The sequence below is a fragment of the Ischnura elegans genome, chromosome 5, assembly GCF_921293095.1.
Source record: "Ischnura elegans chromosome 5, ioIscEleg1.1, whole genome shotgun sequence".
Taxonomy (NCBI): Eukaryota; Metazoa; Arthropoda; class Insecta; order Odonata; family Coenagrionidae; genus Ischnura; species Ischnura elegans.
This window is the reverse complement of record NC_060250.1, coordinates 14,244,413-14,267,138: the sequence shown is the minus strand read 5'-3', so window position 1 is coordinate 14,267,138 and position 22,726 is coordinate 14,244,413. Positions and strand designations below refer to the sequence as shown.

Genomic DNA, 22,726 nt, shown 5'->3' with positions numbered 1-22,726 from the left:
AAAGTAGCTACTAATTGCTTTTGATGGTAAACGAATAGTCTTAATTTGCTATGAAACCGTATTTGATATTTGATTAGAGGGTTGAGAGCCTCATTAGCCCAGAAGAGGTCTGTGGCAGAGGAGACTTCTTCTGGGCTTCTGAGTTGGAGTATTGCCTTTTAACTTCAAAATATGGGTTAAACCAAGCATTTTTAATCATTCGGTGAAATTTTGAGTTTTAGATTGTCTTATGTACGAAAAGACTCAGTGATACAACCTTCTTTCATTGTGATTATCTACAAAATCATGTGTAGGCATATATGGTCTGGTGTTTTATTTGGAATTTTTATGGGAATTTTTCAGCCATACTTTCAATATGCTTGTCTTCGGGGTAAAGGTGATGTTAATTTGTGCAATAAAAATAAAGGAAGTATTTTTATCATTTGCAATAATATTTTTATAATTCAATATAGAAAGTATTTTTAAATTCTTAGTGTATGGTGCAGATCTGGTCTTGTAATAGTCTGAAGGTCTGTCTTCTCTGTAAAGAAAACTATTTTCAGAAGTGTCAAATACCTTGGGATAGAATTTGATGCCCAGATTAAGCTATGTACGGAATACAACCTGAAAAATACAAGTGCGATTCTCATATGTGTAATGCTTGAATGAATGTTTGTCTTTGATTGGAAAGCTCATATTTTGTCTCTTGAGGTCATCTGTGTGGTAGAGAAACATGGATCCAAGTTTTCCTTGACTTACGGGTGGATCTTGATTCTTGATTGACAGTAAAAATTCTGGAGAAAAATAACTTCAGTTATGAGACTTGGTTTGCATTTGGAAAGAGGAAAAACTATAAAATCAATAAATTAGTTAATGAAATTATAGCAAAATGATGCAAATAAACTTTACGGAGATGCGCTATCTTTATTTTATTTGGTAACAGTAAGACAGGATTTTTTTGTGTAGATATGTGGCTTCAATTGTGAAGATGTCTTTGTCAGTGGTTTTTGAATTTTTTAAAATTTTATAAGTGAATGAGGCAGCAGTGAGATATATAAAACTAAGTTTCATCTATTGAAGGTATGATAAATGAGAGCCTCGTAGATGGCCACAGACAATTCCATTACCATGGAAGTCAACTCAAAAAAGATAGATGTGAAATGTAGCATGTTCTGCTTATAGCAAACCTGGAATTTTATAGTGGTTTCTAGCTTTTATAATAACAAGTTTAGGCTACTCGGAGCTGCGTTACACTGACAATGAGTGTCGTTTTGCCGATAAGAACTGGCTATAATACACTATTGTAATCAACTTGAGGAGTCTTGAATATTGCTCGATGCTTATCTTTTATGACAAGAACTTGGACTCTCTACCCTTTGCTAATGATAAAAATTTATTGTTAGCCAATTAATGCCAAACTTTTGTTTTACACAAAATGTAACAATTATTATATTTTATTCAGGTGCTATGAACTAGTTATCATTTTTTTTAAATGTGTGCACAAAAGGCAAATGTCTTAAAAATAGATGCCAGGCCTTTGCCAACTATTATTTCAAGTTTGCCGTCATGAAGGAATGTATGTAGATGCTGTCACAGCAAGTATCTGTTCTGTGCTTGTCAAAAATCCCACAAACCAAGTTAAGAAAACAAAAAAAAACATGAAACCAGCATTTTCCTCAGCGGAAGTCAAAACACTACCATTTTTAGTTCACATTCATCTAGAATACCTATTAAGGTACAGTTAAAACAGATTGTGTGAGTTGGCCACTCTAGTTTTGGTTGATATGAAAATATGAAGTAATGTTTTTGAGCTGAGAAATGAATAATGTTAAATTAATGCCATGATAGTGGCTAGCATGTCCATCCTAGGTTGATATAAAATATTTCTATAGAATCAATGCACTTGAATTGGCCAGAGTTAATATTTCATGTTGTTATACAATTGGCTACTGGACCTTGAATATTATCTTGCCAACTATGGGAGTGAGAGCAGAAACATTATACATATGGGGGTTATAAAGTTGGTGAAAGAAGGTAGTGACAAAATTTTCATAATCATAGTCAGTGAGTATCATTTTTTGAAAAATTTCTGAATGAAAGATTAATTGAGAAAGTGATAATTTAATAAATTGTGAAAAGAATGGTAGGTACATAAATGGTGCTCGACTATTTTGGAAATAGGGTTTTTATCATGTGCTCCATGGGGTGACTTAGTGTACCCAGTTGATTTATTACTCACTTACTGACTCGGTTGCTGTCAGAAAGAACTAATGTCTGTTATTATAGTTAAAATTTGTCAGGAATGGTCCACATCATTTTATCTATTTTTTGTTTTACTCATATCAATGTCTGCTTCTCTCAAGTAGGTAGGCAGAGAGACTATTTTCAGTAACCAAAAAGGATTCCATTTGGTATGAGGCATATATTTCATTTCTTTTGGTGAAAGAATCAATATATTTTCAAATTTTTATTAGCTGATATGAAATTTGTAAATTTTCTGGCCTGGTTATTGAACCTTAGTTTGTATATAAGTTCTATAATATTACTGTTTCCTATTTTTTATATCGCTTGAGAAGGTTTAAGTGTTGTACAATCTTTTCTCATCATGTCAAGCGTTATTCATTTATTTTATGATCTGCAGGCCCTGGAAGTTTTTCCTGAATTTGCGGCTGCCCACTCCAATCTTGCCTCTGTGCTGCAGCAGCAGGGGAAGTTGAATGAAGCCCTGATGCATTACAAGGAAGCGATTAGGTACATTCCTCACATAAGTGATCAATTTTTCAGGGAATTGAAAGATTTAATCGATTGAAGGTTTTATTTTTGTATACAAATGCAGATCAAAATAATCAAGCCATATGCCTGATAAAAAAATTGATTATTTTGTATACTTGTCATGCATAGTTATTGTTTACCATTTAATTCATCTTAATGCTGTATTGTGCTCATCAATATATCATTTTTGTTCAAATTTGTTTTCATACACTCATGTGCGTTGGTATTGTGGATCAGTATGGCTAAATCTATTTTTGATGTTGAAGTAGATCCATTTTTATTTCTCTCATGTTTGCTTGCTGTATGCTTGTAGTATTTATGGAAATCAATTCTTAAATATATAATTTGAGCTTCAAAATCTGAAAACCGAGACATCCTAACTAGTGTTGTAATCTGTCTTAAAGATTCAATCCATCGTTGCTAATTATCTTGTTCCTTTCTTCCCAGGATTCAGCCCACGTTTGCAGATGCTTACAGTAATATGGGGAATACCCTCAAGGAAATGCAAGATGTTCAAGGAGCCTTGCAGTGTTACTCACGTGCCATTCAGATTAACCCAGCCTTTGCTGATGCACACTCTAATCTTGCTTCCATCCATAAGGTAATAGTCCTCATTGTCAAATTTTCATTTATTCTTTGTTGGTATTAACATCATGTGTTCTTCATTAGTAAAAATTTCACAAAATTAATTGGAAACTGTATTTTCACCTCAAGTACAATTGTAGAATAAACCTTCAATTTTGGCTGTGTTAAAGATTCAATCCATTCTAACTTGTATTTTTAATCAGAGTATAAATTTTTTCGTGGAAAATTATGTGGATACAGTAGACTCGTTTATACGAACAACGTTATTACAAAGTTCTTGTTATTATGAATCAATTCGTTGGTTCCAACAAAAAGCCTATCCAATCTATAGTAAAAGAAATGTTATAACGAAATTTTCGTTATTATGAAATTATGAACATCAGTCCCGATCCCGGCGGTTACAAAATGAACTTTATTACTAAGTTCCGCAAAAAAGCAACGGCATTCAGGTGTATATACACAATGCTACGTTATCATTGTTGATCTACGTTCAAGTTCTCTTTTTGTACTGTGCCCAAGGGCGTCAATTTTGGTTCTTTCTTCAGTTGGAGATATGTTCTTCAATATGCACGCAACATTGTATAATAAGCTTCATTCTTGTGGAAATATGGTGACCCACTCATTAATGCTCGTAAATTGGACGTATTCAGTCCTCTTCCTAAGCACATTTGATTATGAACTTTCAAAGATGCTAACATTTGAAAAATTCAAGCGCACGCGAAATTTCAAATTAAGTGCCTTTAAAGTTTGCTGATGTGACACAAGGTGGTGTTGAGGAACCCACACTTTTTTGCAATATCTGAACAAAGTATCATTTAATCCGGTGTGATGTCAGGAACTATTCAGCGTTTTGCCCATCCTTTCTTCTGTATGTACATCGTGGACTTGTGCATAATTTAATCGTATATATTATACTCTTGACTCTGAAGATTATAAGTGCGGGAGTTCGAAGGGACAAGAAATTTTGACAAAGAATGTTTTTTTTCTTTTGATGATTCCTAAAAGAAATGTTCATACGAACTTCATTATTACTAACCTCCGGTTTTTCGGTACCGTGAACTTTGTAATAAGGAGAGTCTACTGTACTGGTATGCAACATGTAATTCCCTGTCAGCAGCCTTAAGTGCTGTGAGTTACTCTGCCTAGCCATTTTCCTTACGTAGGAATCTCCTTATTCTATTTGACTTTGTTTGCATTTTTACATCACTGCTTGCTAATTCATTTTTTGGTAGTTATAGTTTTGAATAATCAATTTCTGAAAAGATATAAGAGTCAGGATAATATTTAATTTTTTTAAATCTTAGTGGGTTCCAAAACTTTCATTACATCGCTCATCTGTGGAAATTTCATGAACTTTGAGCCAACATGTATTTTGTCAGGGTTAAGGATAAATTTTTGTGTATTAAATGACTGGTAATATCACTGTGAAGTTATCACAATTTCTGAAGAACTGTTTTGGAAATAATTCAATTTGAATCTACCGTGACTTTTTTTCTGGCAACATGTTTTGCATATGCCATGATAATTATCATTAAAAAGGACTTTCATGTACTGCATAGTACTGCTCACATATAGCTTAGCTCTTGGTAGGTTGATACCTGTTTGCCCCCTAGAATGATTCCCTAGTGATTTTATGAAACCAGATTCTGAAATATGTTTATATTCCAACTTTTCTAAAAAAAAAAATTGAATTTTCCCATCTTCAGAAATTTTTATTGCAGCTAATTAGTAACTCAAATTATCTACTACTAAGTACATGGTGAAAGTTACCATGGATCTATGTTAGGTTACGGTAAAGGCAAGCCTAATGTTACAGGATGAGTTCTTTGTGTTCTATGTTGAAAACCTTAAATGCACATCTTAATGAAGGTACTTCCCATGACATAATTTAAGTGCATGAATGTGCTAAGGAAAGCAGAATCATATTAATTGGACATTGAAATGGCATGAAAATTTTGTTTGTAACTCAGTATTCAATCTGAATTATTTATTGTGTTGGTATTCACTTCCCTTCACTGACATTAATTTAATTGGACTGATTTATTTATTGTATTACTGTTGAATTTCACTTCAATAGCTAACTATTAAATGTATGGTTTTGAAGGACCATTGTTATTGTGCTAACATGTTGTGGTTAAAATATTTCCTCGTTTAGGAATGAATCAATATATTTACTTAGAAATGAATCTTCTATTTATAGGATTCTGGAAATATCCCGGAAGCTATCCAATCTTACAGAACAGCTTTAAAGTTGAAACCTGATTTCCCTGATGCATACTGCAACCTTGCTCACTGTCTGCAAATTGTATGTGATTGGACTGACTATGACATCCGCATGAAGAGGCTGGTGGCAATCGTTGGCGAACAGCTGGAGAAGAACAGACTCCCATCGGTCCATCCTCACCACTCAATGCTCTACCCATTGTCACACGAGTTCCGCAAGGCCATTGCTGCTCGCCATGCCAACCTTTGCCTGGAAAAGGTGAAAACATATGCTTAAAATGTCTTAAACTCACATCTCTTTATCATTGCTGTATAATTTATTGTTCATGTTTTAAAATTCAAGTGTAATAAAATTTGATGTGCCGAGTAATTAGCAAATTCGTCATTGCAGATTTATTGTGGAGAAGGAAATATTTTTTGCTTAAATTTCTGTGGAATCGTAACTTAGAAGTTGCGTTTCTAAGAAACGTATGAAATTCATTAATCCTCTCCCAGACTTTTCTTGGTAACTAGAGAAGATTTTTTTTTTTTTAATATCAAGAGTTTTTCATGCGGAATACATTCTGTTAATTTTCAAGTTCATATTCTGTCGTTACTTATACTTAAATTCAAACAGGTATATCTTCAGTCTGTTAGACCTTTTCATTGGCTAGGGTGTTTGTTGGCAGCGATGGCCACTCATATATTTTGTGGCACGTAGCTATGTCATGTTCGTTTTTGTGTGTATTATAGATTACTCAAAGACAGCTGAAAATGGAACAAAGGGGATTAGAATATGCAAAAGGAGCAATACATTTTCACTTTTTCTTGTAGTGATGACAAAATGTTGGTAGTGTCTCTTATTTTGATGTCACTGTGGCAGCATTCAGAGGAGGAGGCACAGTCAGGAAGTAGTTAACAGCAGTGCAAAGGTCTATTTTTGACTATCTTTACAAATAATGTCTGAAAGGACACCAATTTGGTGTTATCATGTCTGCCTTCACCACCCAAAATTTGATCCACGTATAATAATAACAAGTATATATGTATTAACTTAAGATACAATTTAGTCAATATAGCTTCGTATAATTTATAGAATATTATTATTTGGGTTTGGTTTTAATACAGTTATTTGGGCAATCCCAACTGAAATGGCTAATGTATGCTTCTCTCATTTCCATTAACAGATTCATGTCCTTCACAAACCACCCTACAAATATCCCAAGGACTTGGGGCCTGTTGGCGTTGGAGGTGCGGGAGCAGCTGGACGATTGCGCATTGGCTATGTGTCATCGGACTTTGGCAATCACCCCACATCACACTTGATGCAGTCAATTCCAGGACTCCATGATCGCTTGAGCGTTGAGGTTTACTGCTACGCCCTTTCTCCTGATGATGGTACCACCTTCCGGGGAAAGATTGCCAGAGAGTCTGAACATTTTGTGGACCTATCACAGGTGAGACAAAAAAAAAACACATTTCATAGCCATTTATGTCTTAATTTGTACTGCTGGTTCCATTTGGCCCCGGGGAAGAAAAATATTTAAAATCAGGGGTGCATTCTTATCAGCGTGAAATTTAGCAAAAAGATCTTAACACAAAGAATGTTCCATTTGAGAGTCATGTAAATAAATATCAGCAAAAATGATTTTCTTAAGGTGAACTTCAGGATACATGCCAGCGCATGTTGGATTAGTAATTTATTCAAAGTTTCAGGTAAAATTTCTTTCTTTCTGTCAGTGTCTTCCGTAAATCATGAATTTGAGCATCTCATCTTTAAAGTATTTTCATTTCCGGACAAGTTCATATTTCTATTGGACTCAATATTGCCTCTACCGTACGAAATGTAAAAATCAATTATAAGGGATTGCATATTATGTTTAACTCTGTAATTCATACTGTTTGCACAAACTTATAGTATTTAAAATTTACATAATTATATATTTTTTTGAAAAATAAGAATTTTATCTCATTAAGTGATATTTATGTAATTTTTTAGTGTTTATATTGGATGTATCCAATGCGGTATCACTAAATTTGCTGTAGGATGTATCTTAGCAAATCTGTGATTAGCTGCCGACACTGACGAAAATCTTTGTAGCAGTAGATGAATATTTTAAATGATGTGCTTCTACATATTCTTAAACCTTTGAAAAAATATCTGCCATATACCTCCAAATATAGTCCCCTTTTTTTACCAAATTGTGCTGGGGAAAGTAGTAGGGGAACGACATGTAAAAAAAAATCTTCTCGGGATACTGCGCAGGTAAGACTATATAAGAACACCGACGTTTTGGGTACCGACTCGCTACCCATGCTAACGGCTACTTATAGTACATATATATTCTTACTTATATAGTCTTACCCGTGCGGTATCCCGAGAAGATTTTTTACAAGTAGTAGGGGGTCGGAAGTGACCTGAGTGACTACAGTAAAACTGCAGTATAATGAACAAGGATATAGCAAAATTTGCTCTTACAAACTTTCTGTGGTCACGATGAAATTAGTGTGTAAAATATTGGGAAACAAAATTTTCTTGTTTCAAACAAAATGAATCAGTTTTCATGTTGATCATAAAATTGAGGAATGAAAACCTAGACCTGCGTTATGATGAAACCGACTACTGCATTATCTTCATTTTAGGAAAAGATAATGGTATTAATCTCTTCGAACTTAGAACGTATTCCTTGTGAATTGCTGATATGTTTACCATTTTAATCATAATTTGTAAGTTAATTAGAAGAATTTTCAGTGTCAATGTATTCTTTTGGCTTAATCGAAATCTAAATTACAAGCTCCAACATCAAAAAATGTCGTGGAAAATTTTAAGCTCTTGAATAACAAATTTCATGAAAACTAATGTGCTACCTTTTGAATCCCTTAAATTCTGTTATATCTTGGTTCTAATGTTGTACTGCTTTAGTATAAAAGGCTCTGTGATAAACAAAGATAATTTTCTAAAATAATCAGCTTACAATTTGTACTTATTGCCTTTGTGAAGTGTAATACCTTATCCATATTCTTTTTTCTTGCTTTCAGATCCCTTGCAATGGCAAAGCTGCTGATCGTATTAATTCTGATGGAATTCATGTGCTGGTCAACATGAACGGGTATACCAAAGGAGCACGAAATGAAATATTTGCCTTGAGGCCAGCACCTATTCAGGTATGTTTGATAAATATTAACTGAAATATCACTTTCTTTACTGTATGTGCTTTGAAGTTTCTATATTTTAACAAATACTATTTTAAAATTTGTTTTCTGTTTGGCCTTACCCAATTGAGAATACATTATTGGTGGTTTGGGTTGGATAATTAGTCATTCTTTTATCAATCATTTAATTCATTGTATTGCTATAAAATAATGTTTTTATTAAAGCATTTTGATATATGTCCTGGTCCTTAAGACATAGAATTTTCAAAGGCATTATGTACTGAGTGTGTGGTAGATTTTATGTAAAAAGTGGTGTAATATAGTAAAAATATAGAATTCTCACAGAGTAAGTATTCTAATTTTCTGTATTGAGTACTTTGTACAGATCTCTTCAAATACCAATAGAAGAGATACAGGTAGTTGAGTAGGGTTCAGTTATTTTCTCCTTGGATTCAGTCAGTCGCTCATTTATAATGTTTGGTTACCACACACTTGAATAGGCTACTGTGATAATTTTATGCAGAGCCTAATCTTAATTTGTTCAATTTTGTAAATTTTACTTACCATAGAAAAACTTTTATTACCTCCTAGTCATTAGTTTTGCAGTAAGTAATTTCATATTTTCACATGAGTATCTTCTTTTTAGGTGATGTGGTTGGGATATCCTGGCACGAGTGGTGCGTCTTTCATGGACTACTTGATTACTGATGAGGTTACATCTCCTCTGTCCCTGGCACACCAATACACTGAGAAACTTGCCTACATGCCACACACCTTCTTCGTTGGAGACCACAAGCAGATGTTCCCTCATCTTAAGGAACGGGTGATCCTCATGGACAAGGTTAGTACGGTGAACTATGAACCCTTCCTCCAAGAAATTACACTGGTATATACACTCTTGCGTGAGGGGAGCTTGGAAGCTTATTGGGCAGAGTGCTTGGCCGCGGATTTAAAGGTCCTGGGTTCAAAGATCGATTGAAGCCTTCGAAAACCTCCAAATAAATTCCTCGAATTTTGAGAGGGTCCTTGGAAAATAACTTGCCCAATATCTGGAATGAGTGGTATTCACGTTTCTGTAGCTAAGTCTGGGGTGCACTCTAACCTCACCTATCCAAACCAACCTTTGTGTTGAATCCTGAGCATTGCATATGAAGAATGACATTTGAAAGGTTTTCTGATTTGCAAAAAAAATTCACAGCAATGCAGGACTGTTTCCTGTCCTCAAGAGTAACAACCTTCGTTTTACATATTAATTTCACTGTGGAAAGTATGGAAAATCAGAGAATTTCAATGTGACTTGAAAGTCATAGGAGTTTAGGGGAAAGGAAACATCGATCTAGAAAAGTCTTCTTAGAGATAAATCAAAAATCAAGTGAATGTATTGGCTGTTTTGTTTGCTGTCACTTGATATTTCATATGGTTACTCAGTCATTGAGTTACCGAGAGCTACTCTGGTCTTAATTATCCCTTGTAATTAATCTCATGTTTCTTCCTTCCTTATTACACCTGATATAAAATTCATCCAATACTTGCCAGTATGTTCAATGTTATGCCTTTCAGGTGGTTTCATTTCACTGTTAAAATTTATTATATTTTTAAAGCGTAAATTTATTTCAGCGTTCATCTTTGAAAGTACTGAATCATATTTGTTTCACTTTTAATGGTATAAATATTCTATAAAGTGCATTACGTGAAAGTCTGGAAGTAGTGAAATTTTTCTGGAGAAGACAGGGGTTTTAGCTTGATAATAGAGGGACTACGTTGAGTTTGGTGCAAGCCTGTGTCAGGAGAGGGCGTCACCCAACAGCTATATATTGAACTGAATCTGAAAACTCTCACGCTAAAGTGGAGAAGCCTGGTGATGACTCTCCTCCACCATAACCCCACTCTTCCTACCCTCGCCTCTGCAACAAACTGTGTCAAAACAGGTTGAGTTCCCACTGTTAATCATGTTAGCTAAGTCCCGGGGAAATTCATATTTACTGTAGTTCATTCAATGAACGAAAAGAAAAACGAATCAAAAAGAATTTTGCTCTTTGATTGTCAGCTATCATGCATCGATGCATTCATCATTAGGTAGTCCTGTGTAATGAATAACCATGCTCGTAATTGATTTAGCATGCATTCATGTTCAAATTCAAGTTGTTTATTTCTGGCTAAACTTTTTTATTACTTGGTTCAAAACATGTGCTGTAATTTTAGCCTGAAATTGGTGTTATTTAAACGACAACATAATTGATAATAATTAGGTGTTATCCTCATATTAGGCCTACCTATTGGCTCTTGAGTTCTGCAAACCATTGAAGATCATTTAAAGCAAAAAAACCTGCATTATAGATGGAATATAGCCATCTTAATTTTCGGGGATAAAACATGAATAAGGGGTAAGTTGGCCCTTTTGTTAAATTGAAGTTTTTGAAGGGTAATGAATCTCGTTATGCAAATAAATTGCAGCACTCATAAATTTTTATCACTATTAGTGGAAACGTATTACAGTGGAAGCCCGGTTTTGCTAGTACAGCTTTTTACAAGAATCCCGTTTTTGCGAGTGGTAGTCTTTGTACTGCCAAATGGCCTGCGTGAAGGCGGCAGTATTCCAGCGATTTCGAATTGGTGTTTTTTTTAATGGGAAACTTAAGTGTACAACTATGCTGGAGTGGCTCTAACGGGAATGACGAATGCTATTAATTTCCATTACTCACTAATATTTTGAAGTTTTAAGCATAGATATTTCATATCTTTCGGAAACATAAGACAAATGTTAACCGTAGATTAGGTTACAATCACTGAGGTGAATAGATTAGCATGACACATACCTGTCAATGGTATCACGAGCTAAATACAGCGTGAGAGCTCCTTTCTGGTTAATACAGTCATTTAAATTCCAATTTATATTTTATAATTTTGCCCTCATGATGTGCTCAGCTGAAGCTATTTAGACAACATGGCTGGGACAATCTGTTTGAGGAACAGTTATCATACATAAATGCTCCTGATAAATTTTCACATAACTCATGTTCACTGAGTGATATGCATTTGATATTTTTTGTTTATTCCGAGATAGGAAATAAAACTTAAAGGTCATAGTAATGCATAGGCACTGGGCATCACTATGTACATGATTAGTGACTTTATGGTTGCCGTATTAACTTCCAAAACTATTAATAGTTAATAAGAATATTTTAAGAAATGGAATTGCGTGAAAATGCACACAAAAACATATGTATTGTGCGTTTGGCTCCAAATCACAGGATGATAAGCTGAATTTTAGGAGCTTTTCACCTTTCATTTGTTCTTGTAATACAGAGCTATGAAGGGGCTAAATTTGTTGGCGGGGCGGGAGCTCTCGTGGCATCGACGCAATGCAGAGTTGTTAAGGTACCCCCAATCGACTGAGGTATTCACCTGTGTAAATAAATACTCAACGGCACTACTTGGCGGGAGGTTTTTGAATTTGAGTTATAGATACAGCTAGGAATAAGTGCCTTTGCGGGAAATACATTTGACCACTGCATCATGCCGTATTTCAGTGAATGTTTCGGCCAATTTTCCGAAGTGATGGATTTACTGGTTAACATTCGAAAACTGGACAAAACTGATATTATCATCTTAACATATTCCCAAAATTATCCAAAAACTTCCACTGCATACCAAATATATTGATTCCGACTAGTTGGGCTGTTTTAACAGATTTATTCGGCGATCAAAAAATATAAGAACGGGAATAAAATCTCCGAAACTGGAGGAATCAATATTTTATATGATTGAAAATCCCCCGTTTCTTTCTTTATATATGTCGATACTCAACCAGATAATGACTGATAATGACTCTTTACCTGTTTAACTTTGTTAAATACCACGGAAACAAAAGAAAAACTGTAAATACGAACAATTATGGGACTTTGGTGGGTTAATTCAACACCTTCGGATGCAACGAGCACTCGTTTTTACGAGTGATTTCCGAGGGATTATGAGCACTCGTAATACCGGGCTTCTACTTCATATTTGAATGCGTTAAGGAAAAGCACTGTACATGAAAAATAAGGAAATTTCATCATCAAAGAAAATAATTGAATGTATTATAGTGTCATCTATCATTTGAACTACCTAGGTATCATCTTCTTTGGCAGAGTTATGATTTTAAAAATACATTCAAAATAATTTCCCTCATAATTGGTCATTTGAAGCTACGTAATGGCATAATTCAAGACGAACTTTCAGCATATTATTTTAACTATCTTGTTATGTTTGGATTGTTCATCACCTTGTGAAGCAGAATGTTTGACTTAATGAACGACTGTGATATGTCTTTTGAAAATGCATAAGAAGTATATTTCCTCCTAACTGATTGAGGCAGTATTAATATATGTAGTTGCTTGTTGAGAAATTCCCATTCCTCCTACAGAATTTTTTCAGTATTAGATTTGTTTAAATTTGAATGCCAAATTTTTGTTTTGTTGATCGGAAGTTTTGGTAATACAGCAGTTTGTGTGTGCAGTATTTACAAATGTATGTAAATAGGAATTTGGTGGGACCAGTGGTACTTGGAATAGAGAAGTTAGCATTTAGTGGGAGTTCTTAGGCAGAGGTTATTCTGTACTTTATTTGTTTCTTTAGCTATAATTTAACCTGCCACCTGGATTTTAACTGCTGTGGTTGTATTTCCCTTCCGTGAATCCTTTTAAACAGCTGTATGGAGTTAATTCTAGGGAAAACTGTGTGAACTTTTCAGCTCACAAAAATTCCACATTAGAGAAAGCCTTGATCTATACCAGCATCATGATACCATGGCATCTAACCCATAATGTGTAATGATGCCAGAATTATTTTTTTTTTTTTTTAAGTTGAAAACCATTGAGATTACCTATGGCTGGTCTGTGATTATGTCCTAAAATTTTTTGCATGTATTTCTCATGAGTCAAGAGTGATCTGTACGTTATTTAGCACATGTTTCGAGCTGACTTTACTCTTGACTCTGTTTTTGTGTGTGGTTAATAATCGGTGCTTCAATTGAACGTTGCAGCTGCTTGCAGCCAAAAAGGAAGTCCCAGATAATGTTGCTGTGATCAATGCCACGGATCTGTCTCCCATCATGGAGCACACTGATGTCAAAGAGATTAGAGAGATGGTTGCAGCACCTGCAACAGTGTCTTCAACCACTGCTGCAGCCGTGTCTGCCGCTGTCGCCTCATCATCTCTCACTGTGCGCGACACGGGAGACGTGCCTCACATCCCCGTCAGCAGGCAACAGCAGGCACCTGCCTCCCCCATTGAAATCTCTATCAAGGTTGCCGAACTTCCCACCACTACTCCTATTGAGGTTAGTATCTCATGGTCAGGAATGATGTTACTATCGATATCGCGTGTACTTCACAGATTTTTCTTTCATGCCTCCAAAGTGTAGATAGAATGCAAAAGATTTCAATTATATAAAAAAATCAGATAAAGTTCTTGTGAACTGACGTTAACTACTTGTCAAAGTATTATGTATTTATGTTTTTTAACATTGCTAATGGGGCTGGCGTCTTTGTAATCATAAATCAATTTCATCCCTTCTCTTGATGCTTGCTCTAAAATGATCAGTCTTCTAATATCTTACAGCCATCGAAACTACTGTTTTCATGGACTTAAAGAGAAATAGACTTTTCTCATACAAATGAAAGTTTATAAATGGCTTTATAAAAATGGGTGATATTCTGTTACTCTTCGTCAATTTGCTCCAGTATTTGTAAATGTTGAAATCTGTGATGAAATAAATGCTCATTTCCTTTTTACTGGTTTCATATCTAATGTTTTCAATTGCATTCAGTGGTACGAAGTTGATGAACTTGAAGTTAAAGATGATAAAATGCATGAGTGCAATTCTGATGTCTCTCATTTCAAAGTGATGGTCACATTAGTTGGTATGTATGGTGGAAAATTTTAGTGATAATGTGGAACTTGTGAGTTAAACTGAAATGTGTTTGAATACTTTAAGTGGAGTTTGTGGGATGTATATGCTCAGTTATGCTTGGTTTTATAGAATGCTTTCTTGATAAAACAAGGGAGACTTCAAATGTTGGTTGTATGGCATTTAGGTATTAATCTTGGGCATGCTTTTGTACTTTGCAGACAATGATTGCTTCTGGCCAGACTCAGACTTCAGTGAATGGAGTGGTAGTGGCCAATGGCCTGGCATTGACAACAGCAGGTGGTGGTGCAAACTGCAGGGCAGCCACAGGAGAAGAGGCTCCACGATCAATTGTCATCACAACGCGACAGCAGTACGGTCTTCCAGATGATGCAGTTGTGTACTGTAACTTCAACCAACTGTATAAAATCGATCCTCTCACTCTGCAGATGTGGGTTAATGTAAGTACCAATGTTTTGTGGAAGTATTACCTCAAAGATCAAGTCTTGTTTTAAAATTTGAAGATTATTTGCAAACTGCTGCAGTGAACTGATTTTGCACCAGTCAATTGAAGTTTTGAATTAGGACTCTTTATTTAAATCCCTTCCTTCAGTCAAGTTGATATATGATGAGATTGATGTAGCAGATGGAACTTCATTGCTCCTCCATTTTATCTTAATTTTTTTCATTTAAATGATGTTGGAAGAATCCTTCTGCACAATTTCATGAGGATTGAGTGGTGTATGTATGTTTCGCTTGAAAGATTGATCATTAAAGGGCATTGTCAACAATAAGTTTTAGTTTTCATGTTAGACGTGTGAAATTACAGGAATTTGTTTTGCAAATTTTCGAAGCCAAGTCAAGTGGCGAATGGACGTAACCACATCACTTGTTAAGCTTTGGCCTTGAAGTTCTGTGTGCAATAACAATCTCAGCATATCTTATCTTGATTGAAGGAAGAGATTTAAATGAAAAGTCCTAATTCAAGACTTTCACTGTCTGGTACAATGCAGTATTTTCGTCCCAATGGTACACTATTACAGTATTTTGGGTAACTGTTCATCTGTTTTGCATCTTCAAACTACTGTAGAAAGTATAGAACAGTGTAACAGTTAGTAACAGTGAAAATGACATGGAAGTTGTGACGGGTGCAATATTGAAAAAGAAGGAGATGCAAAATATTTATCTTCTAGTTGGATTGTAAAAATTTTGTACCATTTTCTTTCCACTAACAAGTGGTCTCATCAAGATTACTTTCTTGACTTATATACCTTTGTGATTTATGGCACAAGAACTTTTTCAAATGTTTTGAATCTCTTACAGTCACATTTTCAATCATATATATTTATTTCATGAATTTGATTGGGTTTTCTCATTATTTGACCCTTAATTCAACCATGCATCTTTTCAGCTGATGCCAATGAATATCGAAGGAAAAAAATTGTTTAGCAGTGTTGTCTACATCCAAATAACAGAACTATTCTTTGGAAATATTGTTAACCCATTAGTGTTAACCCCACCCTGCATAAAGTTATTTTTGTCAAATATTCATGTAGAAAGTAATAGGGAAGTTTCCCTCATCAAATGAAGCGAAAGGCATTGATTGCGATTGGTTACCCACCATTTGTGTATTCATGATACAAAAGTTATTTGGTGTTAGAAATCTCAGTTTAGACAAATGTTATCGGTCAATTTTAACCTCATTTGAAAAAGGCCCAAAGATTGGCGCCCATGCGATGCCACTCCATGTGACGTCACAGGGACCTAGTTTCTATACAAATAGATAGGAGTTTTACATCATCTGAGATTACCAATGCATGCATGAGGTACAGAGCTCAGGGAAACATTTGTTAATAATCACCTATTAAAACTGCGTAAGGTCGGAAAGTTTCCTTCGTTTGATAGGGTATTAATAATCCATATTTAAGCCAAGTGCTACCTGCTAGCTGGGTACTCTTCTACCAGCTAGCAGGGTACTCTTCTACCAGCTAGCAGCCTGCATCGTATCAGCGCTCAAAGCCTCGCTCCAAGGTCACCTCACACGGCGGCAGCGGGAACCAGAATCACGTCACACTGGGTTTTCCCAGTTGCACATACTCGAAAATTTTCATTTAATCGCGAAAAATAGATATCGCCATTAAAAAATCTAAAAGCGTGAAATACGTACTCCAGGAGTAATACTCTTTCGATTTAGGCAATAAAAAAAATAGGAAACCACCCTATTATGCCTATTCAAGTAATTATTCTGGCTAATAAGGTTCATTTTAACTTATTTATGCAATTTTAAAAATTTTACAAACAATAGTTTAATTAATACCGCCTGTCCGATATATCGGACGGTCAGTTTTCAGTGTTTATTACATTTTCAAAATAGTATAGAAGAATAGAGAAAATAAAAAGATTTACCTTTAGAAGAAAAATGAGATAAAAGTTATCAGCATATTGAGCAAAATTCTAAGGTGAAAAATAATTTACTTACCCTGTGCGAGTGACTGAAAATACTTTCAATGCCACGTCTCACATAAATGCTTCTCAAGTTGATAAATTCATGGAGTCAACTAAAATATTAGCAGGGAGGTGAAGACAGACATCCATTTGAACTTAATATAGCATCAGAATGTAGTGCAAGTCAATTGGAGCCAAGAAAAAAATTAAATATGAGTGTCCAATATATCGGATGCTATGCACTAATGGGTTAATCTGAAATGTGTCTGGTGCCAAGCATTCCTGATTATTGATCTTCCACTGCAATTTATTAGCACATTCTGACCAAAAAAGATTAGAGCTAAATGGTGAGATTACAGATGGTATTATTTTGCCATCAGCCAAGGGCAAAACTTCACACACTCCTGCGTTATTGCAATCCACACCAAATATACAATCCCAAATTGAAGGTTAAATGAGATAAAAAGGAATACATGAAGGCGTTGAGCAGGCAATACAGTGGCACTAGGATAAAAAGTAAGATTTTAACTTGTGATAATTTTAGTTACAAAATTATTTGTATTTTCATTTAATAAATGGAATAAGTGAGGATTTACCTGCCATAGGACTGGAATCACTTGCCATTCATATTGTAGAGTGTCATATAAGTGAAAATTTTTACCATATAAGTTGGAAATGTTAGAGAGCTTAAATATTTTTTTGCTATAAAAATTTGCATAAATGAGGTTATTCATCTGAGGACGTGTGCTCTTTGCAGATCTTGAAACATGTTCCAAATGCTGTGTTGTGGCTGCTGAGGTTTCCAGCTGTTGGTGAGACTAACGTTCAGGCTGCCGCCCAGAGGCTAGGTCTTCCTCCCGGCCGCATCCTGTTCAGCAATGTTGCCGCCAAAGAAGAGCACGTCAGGCGTGGACAGCTGGCTGACGTGTGCCTTGACACTCCACTTTGCAATGGACACACCACGAGCATGGATGTCCTCTGGACTGGCACCCCTGTTGTTACGCTACCAGGTAATTAGCGATTTAGCTAAAGGTAGTACTTCCATGTAACAATGGTTAAATTATGTTACTTCTGTAGCATTCAGGGGATTTATTCCAGTTTTCATCATACTGGAACCATCAAATTAGATCACCATTATATTCTACCATCAAATTCGATCATGTGAGTCTTTACACTGATGAGCATTGGAAGGGCTGGTTGAGGAACCCCTTAGATTGAGGCGAAGTGGGTAGTTCGTAAGAGATTTTCTTAATAAGATAATCTATTGTCTATCTGGAAGCATAGGTTAAAAAATGCTTCTTGGAATATAGGCGAAGGAATGATGCTACATACATCGTTTCTTCAGCATGCTAGTAATTTCTTAGGATGATCATTTTAAAATTCCAGCTGAATCGAAGATGGTTTCAAAATAAAAATTATTTTTTGGCAGATTTACATATTTAGGAAAAGTATGTTTTTGTCATTACATTGGGTGATCATTGAGGCATAGTGTGAATTGATCCACCTACAGATTATGGGCATTTTTAAACATTTAACGGGATTGAAAATGTTGAGGGAAATTACAGTATTGAAAAGGAGTAATTAGAATGAAGTTGAACATTAGCCAAATTCTGGAAGTGGAATCTGGGCCTGGGAAATTAGAGAATTATTGCTAAGTTAGAAAATGTATTCTCAATCATAATGTGGTAATAGGGATAAATGGATGATAGCAAATGCTCTTTTGACGCAGTGCTAAGACAGTGAAACTAATTCGTGAAATATTTGTTGATGGTATCTGAAACCTTGCGGTTAATTTTATTAGCCTACTATTTTTAAAATTATTTAACTGTAAAATTACTGAAATCAATTGAGATTTCCCTAATTTACGTGGGAATATAGGCAGATTTTGCTTGTGGCTTGGTCTTTTCCTTGGCAGTTAACTTTTTTAAATCCTCTTACCTCGTACCTCTAAATTAATTTGCTTAATTGTCTTTTCTTGATGTTGGGTGAAGCAGCAGGGGGTGTTTCTGAATAGTGATTTCCAATTATATATTGAGTTTTTTTTACTGTGCCTGAAATGTCTCTTAACTTGAAGTCTGCTCTTAATTAACAAATATGTGAAGATCATTGCTTTTTTTTCCTTTTTTCAGGTGAAACTCTTGCTTCAAGGGTTGCTGCATCACAACTTGCCACCTTGGGTTGTCCAGAACTGATTGCTAGGACCAGGCAAGAGTACCAAGAGATTGCCATAAGGCTTGGAACTGACAGGGAATAGTAAGTTATATAATCTTAATTAATATTCATTGGGTTGTTGTTTTTCCAATGATTTGAGTCCAGAGGTGATGGAATAGCTATAGGGCTGTCTTAATTTACTTTACCTCCGTTCTCATTTCTGGGGGGGTAATGCTTTTATTCGTCACTGTTATCAGGTGTTAAATACTCTCTTAATTTTTATGATATGATATCAGAACATTGAGTTGTGGAACAAAAGTGATGTATATATCCTTCAACTACCGCCTCCTCCTATGAGAGAAACATGCAAGTATTGTCGTGGCTATTGTGAGAAAGTTAAACAGATTTAAGATTTGAAATTATATCTTGTCCTTAAATTTATTTTGTCCATCCATGTAGATTTTTTTAATTCTGAATATATGTTAAGGGGCTCAAAACTATGGAATAATTATTCAGGTTGAGTATTATTTAAGCAAAGGAAAAATAATATTTTAACTTTTGTCATTGTGAATTGTTTTCCTGATAAATGGGCCAATGGTAGTTTTCACAAATAAAAACAGAGCCTTGCTGGTGGTAAAAGGGTTTTTGACTTGTGGAAATTTCAGTTCACAATTGTGGTCAAAGATCAAACAATTTTGATCTTTGACCACAATTTCCTTGGCAGTTAACTTTCTAAATTTCTTTCTAAAATAACTGTAAGTCATTGTGAATGAATTACAAAAATTGAACGTTGAAGAGTTACCTCAGCATAATGTAGCTGAAGAAATGGAAGCAATTTTCTCTTTTTTTTCTGGGTGAAATCGAAAAAAGGAAGTTCTTGAGCCTTTGTTTCCATGTTTAAAACCCCTGTTGTCATCACCCAAGTTGTAAATGAAGTGTTTTGAACACTAGTTGTGTAAACTTGTTATTATTTCTTTAGCCTTGTCTATCAGTGTGACGTAACTGCAGTTTGCTTTTAAGTGGGCTTCTGAAAAACTGGATGTGTATTACAATGGAAGTACTTCTACTGTCCCCCTCTCTGAACATAAATCTTTAAATTTGATAGGGTTCACTATTATGTGCAAATAATCACATGGAATGTATCGGGAAAGCACAAGGTCCTTCTTATTGTGATGTAAAGTGATACCCCTGAACCCTTTTATATCCAACACTTATGCGTGATGTCCTAAATGCAAGATGTCAGAACCTTTTTCACAGCCTGAAACCCTATCCCAGTACATTTTGTGTCCAGAAATATCAGTTGTAGTTAACAATAAAGGGAAAGATTTTGTTTGCTTATGGCATGGTTTAACTTATCAAACTGTGCTTGCTACCTGTACCAAAATTTTCTTCAAAATAGAGGTGTGGTTCTGCATCTATATTTTTCAGCATGGTATGTGGTCATCTTGAAAAAAAAATCACTATGCAATTGTGTCGTTATTTTTCATAAAAATTTTTTATGCACCATAATTCTTGTGATGTAATCGAGAATCCTTCATATTTAAGTGTATTATAATGATTTTTCATTCATTTGTTGATAACTCTGTACTCTATTTTAAGATGTCGCTATGTTCCATTCCAGTCTTAAGGCTATACGTGCCAAAGTGTGGTGTGCTCGATCTGAGTCTCCACTTTTTGACTGTTCAGCATATGCCAAAGGAATGGAGGGACTTTTCCACGCCATGTGGCGGCGCTACGCTCTTGGCCAGAAGCCTGACCACATTACCTGCCTAGCCAAATGAAAGACTGTGAATGTTTGAGGTGAGCCATTCACTTTGTTCCTGTACAGAATTCAATTGCATAAATTATTCTAGCTTACTGCAGATTATTGAATTATAATTTTATATAAATTAAAATTGTGTCATTTAGTTCTACAAACACAAGTATTTTGGCTTTCATTCATTCTGTACCACAGACACCAATTCATTGGTAGCTTGTTTTCCTTTGACTACAGGTAGCTCCAGCTTAACATAAAAGATACACAGTTGCTCTTAACAGCATGTATGTTTGCAAAAAATGTTTTTGAGTTACATACATTACAGTTAGGGGTATCTTTTGTGAGTTTATCAAGATTTTGGTGAGTGTTGTAGTGTGTCTTGATTCCCTTTTTGTCTCTTCTGAAAGTTTTGAAATTACTTAGGAAAACTTTTTGGGTCATTAATCGAGGTTAATGGCCAGAATAGGCATCTTATAATTATTTTAAGACTGTCTTTGAGCATTACATGGTTGCGTTTCAAAAAAGATAAAAGCATCTGGTTAACTTACAATATAAAAATAATTTTGTTTGTGACAGGCGTTAATTTGATTTATGGCTTTAATTCTGATTTATTCATTGGGGAGTAATTGTTACTCAAAACACACAGGCAGAAAAACACAATTAGAAAGTAGTACTTTCATTTATTAATTTTATTGAAAGCTAATGGTGTCAGTCAACTTTATTGATAAATCTCTCCAGTGAAGGCTTAGCTACAATTTCCTCTTCTCTAGGTAAAGGAGCCTTTAGCCAGCTATGTCTCTTTAATAAAAATCACCTTGATTAAATTCAACATTGCCCTCGATCGTATACGTTCATATTGTCCACATATACTGCCATAGGAAACAGTTGAATGTTGGGATGCGCAGTGAACATCGTGGGAATTTAAAAAAAATTTCAGACAAACGTTCGAAAAACTGAATTTGGCGTACGAAAGTCAAGTAAAAGGTGTGAATTTAGAATGTGCGAGAGTGTGAGTTGTTCGAAAATTGAGGACTGCCAAATTATTCTAATAGAGGACTGTACAAATTATTCTGAGTAAAAGTAATCATTAAGATTGCCATTACTTCTAATGTTGCTCCTGTTCGTGAAGAAATTGCTGTAAGTATTTTCTCTAACAGAGAATACATACTAACATGGAAACCAGAAATTTAATTATTATTTAATTCCATTGTATAAAATAATAATTAAAATGCTTTATTTAGGCGTAAATAAATACGTTCTCCAAAAAAATTAAAACCTGTGGATGAGGCTAATGTAGCTAGAATAGCCTCTTGATTAGCAAACGTGGAATTAAAATTTTGGCTTTTGATTACTGTAATGTAATAATTACTCAAATTCAATGATTTTGCCCATGAGCTTTGCAGTAGATTGCAAGTAAAAATGACGTAAAAAATGTATCGATTGCACGCAAAAATTATCAAACATTAGCATTAACTCCAATCCAATTACTTTTCTTTGTTTTATTACATCACTGCTCATAATTCCCTGCCCTTCATCACAAGTCATTAGGTTTGGGCGATGATAGTCGGTGAACACCAAAATGAACTGTGTTTTTTTAAGGGTATATGGTAATATGGTTCAATGAGACATAATCAGAGTTAGAAAGCTCAGGGTTATGTGTTTATGGTGGAAGACATCCAGGATGTCCCCTAGTAATATAACCATACAATCAATTGATCTACAAGGGTTAATTTTTTTGTCCTTTAATATGTCATGAATGGAAGACCAAGTGATTGATTAAAAGTTCTTATTGC

At 34.9% G+C, this 22,726-nt stretch overlaps 1 protein-coding gene across 3 annotated transcripts in view; it reads left to right on the top strand.

The window, feature by feature from the left end:
- The window catches only part of LOC124158511 (UDP-N-acetylglucosamine--peptide N-acetylglucosaminyltransferase 110 kDa subunit), a 155,289-nt gene that overhangs the window by 128,640 nt on the left and 3,923 nt on the right, over window positions 1-22,726 (top strand). For all 3 annotated transcript variants that reach the window (XM_046533634.1, XM_046533635.1, XM_046533636.1), the window contains 11 exons: window positions 2,621-2,730; window positions 3,199-3,352; window positions 5,537-5,818; window positions 6,726-6,995; window positions 8,578-8,703; window positions 9,338-9,532; window positions 13,715-14,011; window positions 14,803-15,042; window positions 17,784-18,036; window positions 19,156-19,279; window positions 20,799-20,977. In XM_046533634.1, the coding sequence (XP_046389590.1) occupies window positions 2,621-2,730; window positions 3,199-3,352; window positions 5,537-5,818; window positions 6,726-6,995; window positions 8,578-8,703; window positions 9,338-9,532; window positions 13,715-14,011; window positions 14,803-15,042; window positions 17,784-18,036; window positions 19,156-19,279; window positions 20,799-20,958 (2,211 nt within the window). In that variant the 3' untranslated portion in view covers window positions 20,959-20,977. The remainder of the gene's footprint in view (window positions 1-2,620; window positions 2,731-3,198; window positions 3,353-5,536; window positions 5,819-6,725; window positions 6,996-8,577; window positions 8,704-9,337; window positions 9,533-13,714; window positions 14,012-14,802; window positions 15,043-17,783; window positions 18,037-19,155; window positions 19,280-20,798; window positions 20,978-22,726) is intronic.